This window comes from Tupaia chinensis, unplaced genomic scaffold (assembly GCF_000334495.1).
Source record: "Tupaia chinensis unplaced genomic scaffold, TupChi_1.0 Scaffold000355_1, whole genome shotgun sequence".
NCBI classification, from domain to species: domain Eukaryota; kingdom Metazoa; phylum Chordata; class Mammalia; order Scandentia; family Tupaiidae; genus Tupaia; species Tupaia belangeri.
In genome coordinates this window covers 830,145-841,100 of record NW_006159850.1, presented here as the reverse complement: position 1 = coordinate 841,100, position 10,956 = coordinate 830,145, and the positions used below count along the sequence as shown (strand labels likewise).

General features: G+C 58.0%; 1 protein-coding gene across 1 annotated transcript in view; it reads left to right on the top strand.

Annotated features, from left to right (window-relative positions):
• Positions 1-10,956, top strand: part of CDT1 (chromatin licensing and DNA replication factor 1) — a 29,549-nt gene that overhangs the window by 4,117 nt on the left and 14,476 nt on the right. Inside the window, exons 8-9 of the mRNA XM_006152703.2 lie at positions 39-249; positions 5,383-5,528. Of these exons, the coding sequence (XP_006152765.1) occupies positions 39-249; positions 5,383-5,528 (357 nt within the window). The remainder of the gene's footprint in view (positions 1-38; positions 250-5,382; positions 5,529-10,956) is intronic.

The window sequence follows — 10,956 nt, the reverse complement described above, 5'->3', positions numbered from 1 at the left end:
CCCACGCGGCCCTCGCCGCGCCGGACCGGGCGCCCCAGCCGGCGCGCTTCCGAGAAGACGCCTCCGACAGCGTGGGCGCTGGCTCCTCGCGTGCCGGGGCGCGCGCGGTGCTGCCCCAGGCGCGCTGGGGGCTCCCCGCGGCCGGGCTTCCCTGGCAGCACCCCACGCGCAACTGCGCCCCGCGTGTCCGGAGCGACTTTCGCTTTGCTCTCCGAGACCCGGGGACACAGCGCCCCCTGGGGACTGTGGGTGAGGAGACGCGCGTTGCCCCAGGCCTGGTCGCTCCGGTGGGAGGACATGGACTACTTGACCAGCTGCCCCCGCGGGGTCCCAAGTGCGTTTGAGGGCTGCTCCCAGGCACCAGGACTTTGCCCTACTCCACCACCTGCAGCCGGGCGCCTCTGGGCCCTCTGTCCTTGCAAGGAGAGTCCAGGCCCCTCCCTCACCTGCACCCTCTGCCCCTCAGGCGCAGAGAAAGGAGGAAAGCGGGGTCTGCCCCTACGGGGGTGGAACCCAGTCCTCAGAGCTGGACTCATTCCAGGGGTCCCAAACCTAGCAGCCAAGCGTGTGAGTAGGGCGAGGGAGCTTGGGGATCCGGAGAGCCTTTGTCACCGTTAAACTGATGTGTGCCCTAACACAAACCCAGACCCTCGGACTTAGAACGGAAAGCCAGAAATGCAGACTTCGCAGGCAGATCTAGCACTTCACTTCTCTGCCCTGCCCGCTGGTCCAGCTGGATGTGGCTGCTGCAGGGGGTCGGGGTGCAGACTACACACACCCAGGGGCCTCTGGAATCCCAGTGAGCCAGGAGCTGCAGGGATACAGTGTAGCGGAGACTCAGCAACTAGGCATCTTAGGAGACTGTCCCTAAGACACAATGTTGCCTTGCAGAAAAGCGCAGGGCCTCCCGACAGCACAGGGAAGGGGCCCCTGCCTGCTGCCTGGGCTCTGACCCCCTGGGGGCAGCTTTCTGGGGAGAAGGGATACAGTCACACTGGGATACCCTGATGTGCTGTTTGGTTTTGTTCTAAGAATTATTTAATTAATTTTATTATTATTATTATTATTATTAACTAGAAAGAAATGGCAAGAGAGAGGGAAAGTGAGAAAACACCAGGTTCAGGCCTCGAACTGCAGTCAGCCACGTTGGGAGTCCAGTGCCTTAACTACCATGCCACCCGCCAGCCCCTGGTGTGCTGTTTTAAGGTTTCGCTACATTAAATGCTTGTAACACCTACTCACAAACGAGTATTAGCAAGATAGGGACAGACCCTTAGGGGAAGTCCGCCCTAAGCAGGCTTGCAGGGCGGAAGCAGGAACCCAGCCAGCTCGGAGATGCACCCTCCAATCTAACACAGTCCTACAGAGGGACACCAAGGCCAGTGTGGGCGGGCCGCCTACACAGGGCAAGCCGCCTCGGGACAGCGTGCTGGCTCCAGTCCGAAGCCGCTCTGCCTGACACCCTGGCACTCGGTGTCCTCTCGGCGTCCTCGTACACCTGCTGCTCCTCGGTGAAGTACGATGGGACTCTGGGGAGAGCAGCCGTGGCCAGACCCCTACGAGAGAGGAAGGGCCAGGGCAGCAGCGAGTGTCCCCGTCATGCAGGTGTGAGCTGCGCCCCTGACAAGGAAGGGCATCGCGACTTGTCCTTGAAATGTATGGATGACTTTGTTTCTAAGAGAGATTTTTGCTATAGGGCGCGCATGCTTGCTCGAGAAACAGTGAGAAATCACCCCGGAGGGATGGCCATGCCACAGCCCTTTCTCCTCCATTCTCCTCTCAGGGTCCTGAGCACGCATGTACATGCAGCCAGTGTGAGTTGTGAGCGCTGGGTCCGGGACTAGAACTGCGGCCCACTACATAGGAGTCCAGTGACGAGCCCATTATGCCATCTGCTGGTCTCATTTACTGATGACTTTAAAAGGAAACAATTCAGGACCAGCAGGTGACATGGAGGTTAAGGCTTTGAATCCCACATGGCCACCTGCTAAGTTTGAGTCTTAGACCCGGTGGCTTGAATCACACCAGGCGTGTGTGTGTGTGTGTGTATGTCCAAGATCCCAAGAGGAGGATGGAGGAGAAGGACGTGCAGCGTGGCCTCCCCCTGGGGGTGATCTCTCACTCTCCCTCTCTCTCTGCCTCTCTCGGGTGAATGCACACGCCCGATAGCAAAACTTTACAAAGGAAGAGCCCAAGTGTCTTAAACAGGTGACGGGTAAACTCCCAGTGGTGTCGCCACGTGGCAGGGGTTTCTCAGCCGTGCATGGGCACAGGTGCCGACAGGTGGGACACAGATTGACCTGGTCACAGCACGCCAAGTAACGAAGGGAGGACAGGTGCTGTGCGGGTCGCCTACGTGAGACACCGCGACTCGCCAGATCCACGCCCAGGTCAGCCCCGAGGGGATGTAGGACCTGTGCATTTAGAACGGCTAAAACCGTGGACCTACGTCAGGGTTTACCGCAGTCGACAACCAAGTTCAAGGAATCTCGGGGCACCAGGAGTGCACCGGGGACAGAGGCTCGGCTGTGCCCATGGGGGGCAGGCCACGCCCACGCTCTGTGCTGGCTGAGGCTGTGGGTGGGCGGCGACAGGAACCCCGTCGTGTGTCTCTGTGTCTCTCAGAGAACTTCCAAGCAGCTGCTGCACCCCTCCCACAGGCAGCGTGACCCCTACCTCTTCCAGTATGTTGTCCTGACCCTGGCCAAGGCTCATGGGCCCTGGGAGTACTCCCCGAGTCCTGGCACAGGGGACAGGGCTGCAGCACATGGGGGGCCGTCCTGCCACTGACCACCTGAGCCCTCTGCAGAGAGCAAGCCCCTCCCAGGCGGGTGGCCAGAGAGACCCCAGCAGGCCGGCCGAGGGCGCTGGCTGGGGCCTAGGGGCTCTCCGAGGCTGGGCAGCAGCTGCTGTGTTGGCCCAAGTCCTGGTGTGCCCCGCTGTGGCCCCCGCTGTCCCCGGACAGAGGCGGGTGGCACTGCAGACTTGTGACCGCACACAGCTCCGTGCCCGTCGTGCCGGAGCCAGGCCAGCCTCTCGGTGCTGTGAGGTCCGGGAGTGCTGGCCGAGGTGCTGGGCATGTGCCAGGCAGGCCGACTCAGGCAGCCACGGGCGCGCCCTCCCCGGGGGACCCGCTGGTCTGGAGCCCACCTGCTCACCTGCATCCTCCTGCCCCGAGGCCCGGCCGGCTCTGCCTTCTCTTGGGACATGCCTGCCCCGGTCAAGAGCCAGGCTCCAGGATGGGCCTCAGGGCCAGCCGAGAGCTGGGCTGGCAGTGGACCCGCTCTGTGGAGGGGTTGGAGCGCACTGAGGCCCCCCTGCAGTGGTTCCCACATCCGTCCTGGCAGTCCCCAGAGCCGAGACGTGGGAGGACAGGCCCAAAACAAGCCGGAGCCGACGGCCCACACCCGAGTGCCAGGCGCTGCCCAGGGCAGTGATGGGCAGACACATGGCCAGTGTCCTCCTACAGAGATGGCCTTGCAGGACAGAGTGCGAGCCTGAGACTGGGAGGTCTCGGCCCACGGGCCCTCGAACCCTCCCTGCAGGGAGCCTGCGGGCTGAGGTCCCAGCGCCCAGGAGCAGGGGGACAAGGCAGCTTGGCGAGGGCTGGGGCCCATGGCACTCCGAGGGTGCCATGGGCACCTGCGTGGGAGTGGCCCATGGCAGCCACATGTGAGGACCCCGGCGTCCCCCTGGCCAGGCCCGTCAACCACAGGTCACCACTCTTCTCAGTCACCGAGGCCCTGCTAGGCCCTTGGCGGCTGATTGGGTCCAGCCTCTCCTTTCTGTGGCCAGTGGGGCGAGGGCAGAGGCTGGAGAAGGGAGTCGCTCTGTACCTGTCCCAGGTGCTCGGCACACTCGGGGCCGCGGGCGCACAAGGCACTCCCTGCTGTGGCCCTGCTGTGGTCCTCTCCCCTGGGCAAGGACCCAGTCCTTCACACACCCTTGCCGGCTGCTCCCCGACTCCCTCGCCGCCCTCCGCAGCTCAGCTCCGCGTCAGGTGCTCTTGTCAGAGGCCGTCTCTTCATTTCAAAATGGCTGACCACTCCGTCCTGGTACACCGGCCTCACGTCCCAAGGCCCCTTCTTCCAAGGGACCCCCCACCTGCCCGGGCTCACAATACTCCGCTCTGGCCACACGAGGTCCCTCGGCTCTTTCTGTGACAGCCCTGCCTTCCTGGGGAGGATTAGGGTGGCCCCGCTCTGCACCCCGTGGCCGGTCCCCCTTCACACAGAAGGGCAAGGTGCCCCAGGAGGGAGGGCCTGTAGTGGCTCCACCACCCACTGTCACCCAGCCCCAGCTCGGTGTCAGTGTCACCCAGGCCCCTGTGCCATTCCTCTGTCCAGAGCTGCCATGTAGACCAGAGCCTGGATCCACTCAGGCCTGGTCCATGCACAGGTCAGAAGGGGCCCGGCAGACCTCTGATCGGGAGAGGGGCGAGGAATCCGCCTTTCTCCCCAGACAGTTCTCTGTTCTGCAATTGCGCTCGCCGGAGAGGGGGACGTGGGAAGCACCCCCAGGGGACGGTCACATCGCAGTCTCCTCTCCTCTTGTCTTGTCCTCCTTTGGGGGTTTTGGGTACACACGTACCCAGTGTGTTTCCCGAGCTGCCGAGACCAGGACTTGAACTGCGTGTTTGGCCGTATGGGATCAGCTGTGTTGCCCACCATGCCATCGGCTGGCCAGAGGCAGTTCTGAGCTGTGCCCGGCGCTGTCGGGGCGCTGGGCATGACTAAGCAGCCACCTGTGCAGAGGGGACTCGGGTCTCCAGTTGAGGCTCCCACCTGGGCCAGCAGGTGGCATGGTGGTTAAGGCGCTGGACTCCCACGTGGCCAACTGCCTCTAGAGTCCTGGACCCGGTGCTTGAAAATCATGCTGGGTGTGTGCGCACGTGTGCCCAGAATCCCAGGAGGAGGATGTCAGGAAAGGACCGTGGTCTCCTCCGTCTCTGTCCAGCAAGTGTATGCGCTCTGTGCTAAAACGTGAAACGGAAGCGAGCCCCACCCCCAAGAAAAGGTGTCACCTCTAAGGTGGTGACAAGCAGGGGCCTAAGGAAACCCCAGTCCTCAGCCTCCCACGGAGTGCAGGTCGCCCCGTGCCCTGGGGCCCGGCTCCTTGCTTCCTCGACCCCCTGACCCGGCCTGCTGCCCTTTCCCAGCTAGTCTGGCACCTGGACGTGCCCGCAGCAGGACGGTCTAGCAGGGAGGCCGGGCGGAGGGAGGCGTGACAGGGGTCTCAGCATGCCGGCCAGCCTCGTAGGGGAGAGGGGTTAACCACCTGGTTGCTATGATCTGGCTCGCAGGGAGGTCACACAGGTCACGGGTCAGTTCCTGCCCTCTTCCTAGGTCACCTGACAATCCCGGCCCTGTTCCCTGCCCAAAGCCCCACCTCAGCCTGGACAGCTGAGCGAGCATGCCCTGCTGCTCCGCGTCCTCGGCCTCCCCCGAGGCCACGTCCCTCCGCATGCCCAGACACCCACCCTCACCCCCACCATACATGGCATGATCGACAGCCCCAGGTGTAGACAGGTGAGTGCCCACACTGCCTGGCAAGTCCTGCAGGCCGTGGGGTGCGGGGCTCGAGGCTGGGGGTGGGGTTCCCAGAGAGCCTTCCTTCAGTCCCAGGACTTTTTTTTTTTTTTTTGAGAGGTTTTTGCTATAGGGCGCATGTGCTCGCCAGAGAGACAGAGAGAGGCAGAAAGAGAGAAATCACCCCCCAGGGGGGATGGCCACGCCACAATCCCTTCTACTCCATTCTCCTCTCCGCATGCACATGCGCCCGGCGTGAGTTTAAGCCACCGGGTCCAGGACTCGAACCGCGGTCAACTACATGGGAGTCTAGCGACACAGCCATTACGCTAACTGCTGGTCCCAGCACCAGGACTTTGGACCCTCCTTCCTGTCTGTGGGACCACCTTGTGTGGGTGTCCCGGGGGATGGGGTCCTGCCCTGCACCCCTGCCCAGCTCCCCACACTGCCCAGACCCCGAGGGCTGACACAGTGCGGGGCCTGTCCACGCAGTGGGGCCATGCAAACTGACTTGGCCGCCGGTTCATCGTCCCTCTTCCACTACAGCCACCCCGGACCTGCAGACCACCTGCTGTTTTCCTACAGGGCATGCGAGCTCCCTGGAGAGAGACAGAGAGAGAAGTCACCCCCCAAGGTGATGGCCACTCCACAGTCCCTTCTCTTCCATTCTCCTCTTGAGGTTTTGAGCACACATGCACGTGCACACACACGCAGACACACACACCTGGTATTCTCAAACCCCAGGGTCTGGGACGCGAACCTTGCTGTTGGCCACATGGGATCCAGAGCCTTCACCATGCCATCGGCTGGCCCCACCTGTTTAGCCACCGTGGGGACTGACACCAGCTCTGCAGCTCGGGGCCCTGCTTGCTCTGTGTCCCCGGCCGCGGTCCGTGAGGACTCTGCCTGGAGCATTCCCAGTCACGCCACCATCATGCTTCCTTCGTAAACGTGTGCTTCCACGCTCCCACGCAGTGTCCAGAATCCACAGCCACACAGGCTGCCTGTCACCACGTGCTGCACCGCCTAGTGGCTTCCTGTGGGATAGAATTAGGCTGTTCCAGCATGGTGTCACCTGACAGCTACCGACATACCACGGCAGGACACGGCAGGGTGCCACTGAGTCCGGCTCACACTGCGGTGCTCCGCGGCAGACTGGGCAGTGTCGGCTGGACGAGGACTGTGTGCCAGAACCTTCTGACCGTTGGTGGTTTTCACTCAGCAATGAACTCGAGCCCTTCAGCACTGAGCCTGGTGCGCGAAACCATCTGTTCTCTGTTCTCGGAGGAAGCAGAGCCCTACCCGGGGGCTTCTCCCAGCCCTCGCCCAGGGGCTCATCCCAACTGAGGGACCGTGGAAACCCTCCCGGCCCACTGTGCCCCGGCCCTGTTCCCGAGGCTGCCCGCGGCGTTTCCTAGCGAGGCTTTGCGAACTGTTTGGAGAGCCAGCTCAGAAATGGCCGATTCCAGCTAAAAGTTCATTCTGAACAGCATTCCCACTGGCTTTAACCCTGTCCTGGAGAAACTGCTCAAAACGTCCAGACTTGGGGCCAGCAGGTGGCGTGGTGGCTAAGGTGCTGGACTCCCACATGAGTGACTACAGTTCGGATCCCAGACCTGGCAGCTTGCTTTCTCACTTTCCTTCTCTCTCTCTAGTCAACTTCAAATAAATAAATAAATAAATAAATAAATAAATAAATAAATAAATAAATAAAACAATGACAATGAATAAAATTAAATAAAATAATTCTTTAAAAAACATCTCCATAGTCAAAACTCCCACCTCCTCCGGCTGAGTAGGGTCCCTGCATCCCCAGGGTGGCCTCTCAGGCGTCATGCTTCTTTTCTTTCTTCTAAGAGGTTTTCGCTATAGGGCGCGTGCGCTCGCCAGACAGACAGAGAGACAGAGAGACAGAAGGTGAGAAATTACCCCCCAGGGGGGATGGCCACGCCGCAGTCCCTTCTCCTCCATTCTCCATCTTGGCCGGTGTGAGTTTAAGCCACCAGGTCCGGGACTCGAACCGCGGTCAGCTACTTGAGAGTCCAGCGACATAGCCATTACACTAACTGCTGGTCCCCAGGCCTCGTGTTTCTTGACACCATCTTGGGCCGAAGTGTCCATTCTCTTCCCAGGATTTTGGCAGCTTTTAGTATGATAATTCCATTTCTCACCAACATAAATTTCTTCTCTATTTTTTTTCCTTTTTTTGGAGAAGTTTTTGCTATAGGGCACGTGCACTTGCCAGAAAGACAGAGACACAGAGAGACAGAGAGCAAGAATTCACTCCCTGGGGAGATGGCCACACCACAATCCCTTCTCCATTCTCTTCTTGGGATTTGGGCCCGCACACACACGCACCTGGCATGAGTTTAAGCCACCGTGTCTGGGATTCAAACCACAGTCCACTACATGGGAGTCCAGTGACATAGCCATTATGCTAACTGCTGGTCCCTCTCCAACATAAATTTCAAACTTGAGTATCAGAATCCATTTTTTCTGTTGTAATTTACATGAAATCGGGGCCGACCTGTAGCCTCACAGTAAGGCGGCCGAGCCACAGGCCAATCTCACTGTTCAAGCCCAGGGTCCAGGAGCTTAGAAGAGGCCGCAGGCGCAAATCCCCAACGGAGGACGATGGAGAGGAGCTGCAGTGTGGCCCTGCCTCGGGCACCCGCCGCTGTTTCTCTTTCTCCCCACATGCTCCGGCAAGTGCATGTACCCTCGGGCAAATCACAGAGAAACAAATTGTCATCACCGACAGGAATGGGGGCTGCGAGGGCAAAGCACATGCTGTGTCCCGCAGACTGAGGGCGTCTGAGTTAGTGGCTGGGGGACCGGCAGGTGGGGTGGTGCCGCATCACTGAACCCCACGTAGTCAGCCGCAGCCCGCAGCAACACATCTCTCGAATAAACAGATGAATGGGGGCTGGCCTGGCGTAATGGCTGTGTCGCTGGACTCCCATGCAGCCAACCGCGGTTCGAGTCCTGGACCCAGTGGCTTAAACTCACGCCGGGCGTGTGCACGTGTGTGCCCAAGATCCAGAGAGGAGAATGGAGAAGGGACCCTGGGAGTGATTTCGCGCCCTCTGTCTGTCTCTCTGTGTCTTTCTGGCAAGCACACGCACCCTGTAGCAAAAACCTCTCAAAAAATATATATATAAATAAATACATACATAAATAAATTATATAACTCTAAAAAATTTTTTTTGAGAGCAGACAAATTTTTTCAAAAAATTTGTTGTTGTTGTTATAGGGTGTATGTGCTTGCCATGGGGGCGAAGTGAGAAACCACCTCCGAGGGGATGGCCACGCCCAGTCCCTTCTCCCCCATCCTCCTCAGCATTCCAGGCACGCATGCTCACGCCTGGTGTGGTTAGGCCCCTGGACCCGGGACTCAGACCACGGTCGCCTTAGCCTCCGTGCCTGCTGACCCCAACAGAGCTTTTTCTCTTTTCTTTCTTTCTTTTTTTTTTTTTTTTTTTTTTTTAGATTTTTGCCTTAGGGTTTTCTCAAGAGACAGAGATCACGAGAGGAAAAGTGAGACTCACCCCAGCTGGCTACGCTGTGACCCCTCTCCACTTTCCTCCTGGGTTTTTTTTTTTTTTTTCCTGAGGGGGGAGAGGTTTTTGCTATAGGGCGTGTGCGCTCGCCAGAAAAACAGAGAGACAGAGAGACAGAGAGCGAGAAATCACTGCCCAAGGGGAATGGCCAAGCTGCAATCCCTTCTCCTCCATTCTCCTCTCAGGGTCTTGGGCACACACGCACACATGCCCAGCGTGAGCTTAAGCCACCGGGTCCAGGACTCGAACCGCGGTCGACTACGTGGGAGTCCAGCGACATGGCCATTATGCCAACTGCTGGTCCCCTCCTGGGATTTTAGCAGGCACATGCGCCGGGTGTGAGTTTCCAGCCGCTAGGTCTGGGACTCGAACCACGGTCAGCCATGTGGGTGTCCAATGCCCAACGAGTATGCCACCTGCTGGCCCTATACATCTTTTTTCTCTTTAAAATGGAAAGTTTATCTGCTCGGTACACCTAATAGGATCCAAATACTGTCATGGCAAATACGCAGAAATGAGCAGATCAACAAACAGTAATTTAGTTGAAATGAAGGGAAACCTCTGTATTTTATTTTATTGTATTTTTAAAAGATTTTTGCCTTAGGGCATATGCACTCGCCAGGGAGAGAGACAGAGACAGTGAGAGGGAAAGCGAGAAGTCACCTCTCGGGGGATGACCACACTGCAATCCCTCCTCCATTCTCCTCCTGGGATCTTAGGCTTCCATGCACACGTACCCAGTGTGATTTTCAAGTCACTGGGTCTGGGACTCGAATCATGGTAGACCATGTGGGAGTCCAGTGACAAAATCACTATGCCATCTGCTGGTCCCCAGGAAATCTCTTTAAATGTCATGACAGCATACTCCCAAGAAGAGTCTTTTCGTCAGTTAAGTATACATTTCAATAAAATAAAGGATAATGGATTAAGTGGAAGTTAGCTTGTAAATTTTTCTTAAAAATTTCAGCACTGGGGCCAGCAGTTGGCATAATGGCTGTGCCGCTGGACTCCCACGTAGCTGACTGTGGTTCAAGTCCCGGACCCAGTGGCTTAAACTCATGCAGGGCGCATGTGCGTGCATGCCCAAGATCCCGAGAGGAGAATGGAGGAGAAGGGATTGTGCCATGGCCATCCCCCCTGGGGGGTGATCTCTTTCTTTTTTTTTTCTTTTGGAGATGTTTTTGCTATAGGGCGCGTGCGCTCGCCACAGACAGAGACATAGAGACAGAAAGCGAGAAATCACCCACCAGGGGGGATGGTCACGCCGCAATCCCTTCTCCTCCATTATCCTCCCAGGATCTTGGGCACGCACGCACACGCGCCCAGCATGAGTTCTAAGCCACTGGGTCCGGGACATGAACCGCAGTCGACGTGGGAGTCCAGCAACATAGCCATTACGCTAACTGCTGGTTCCCGTGATTTCTCGCTTTCTGTCTCTCTGTTTCTCTGGTGAGCGCACACGCCCTATAGCAAAAACCTTTAAAAAAAAAAAAATTCCAGCTCTAAGCAAAAATCTCTCTAAAAAAATAAATTCTAGCTCTATTCATCCATGCACTTGAACACTGTGACTAAGGTCCCCAAGTAAGTGCAAAAGGTGTGGCAGGTCACGACCTTTCTGCTTGAACAGTCCAGAGAAAAACGGTCCCTCTGGACAGTGACAGTCAGACTGCCGGCTTCGAGCAGGGGGCCTCACACTGAGCCAGCTGCCCCTCACCAGGATGGCACGTTTGTCCACGGCGTGGTTTCAACACAGGCCCCAATGCTTGGAGTATGTTGCTTTTTTATTTGTTTATAAATAAACAAATACTAAATTTTATTTATTCATTTGTTTTAATTTGACCAGAGAGAGAGAGAGAGAGAGAGAGAGA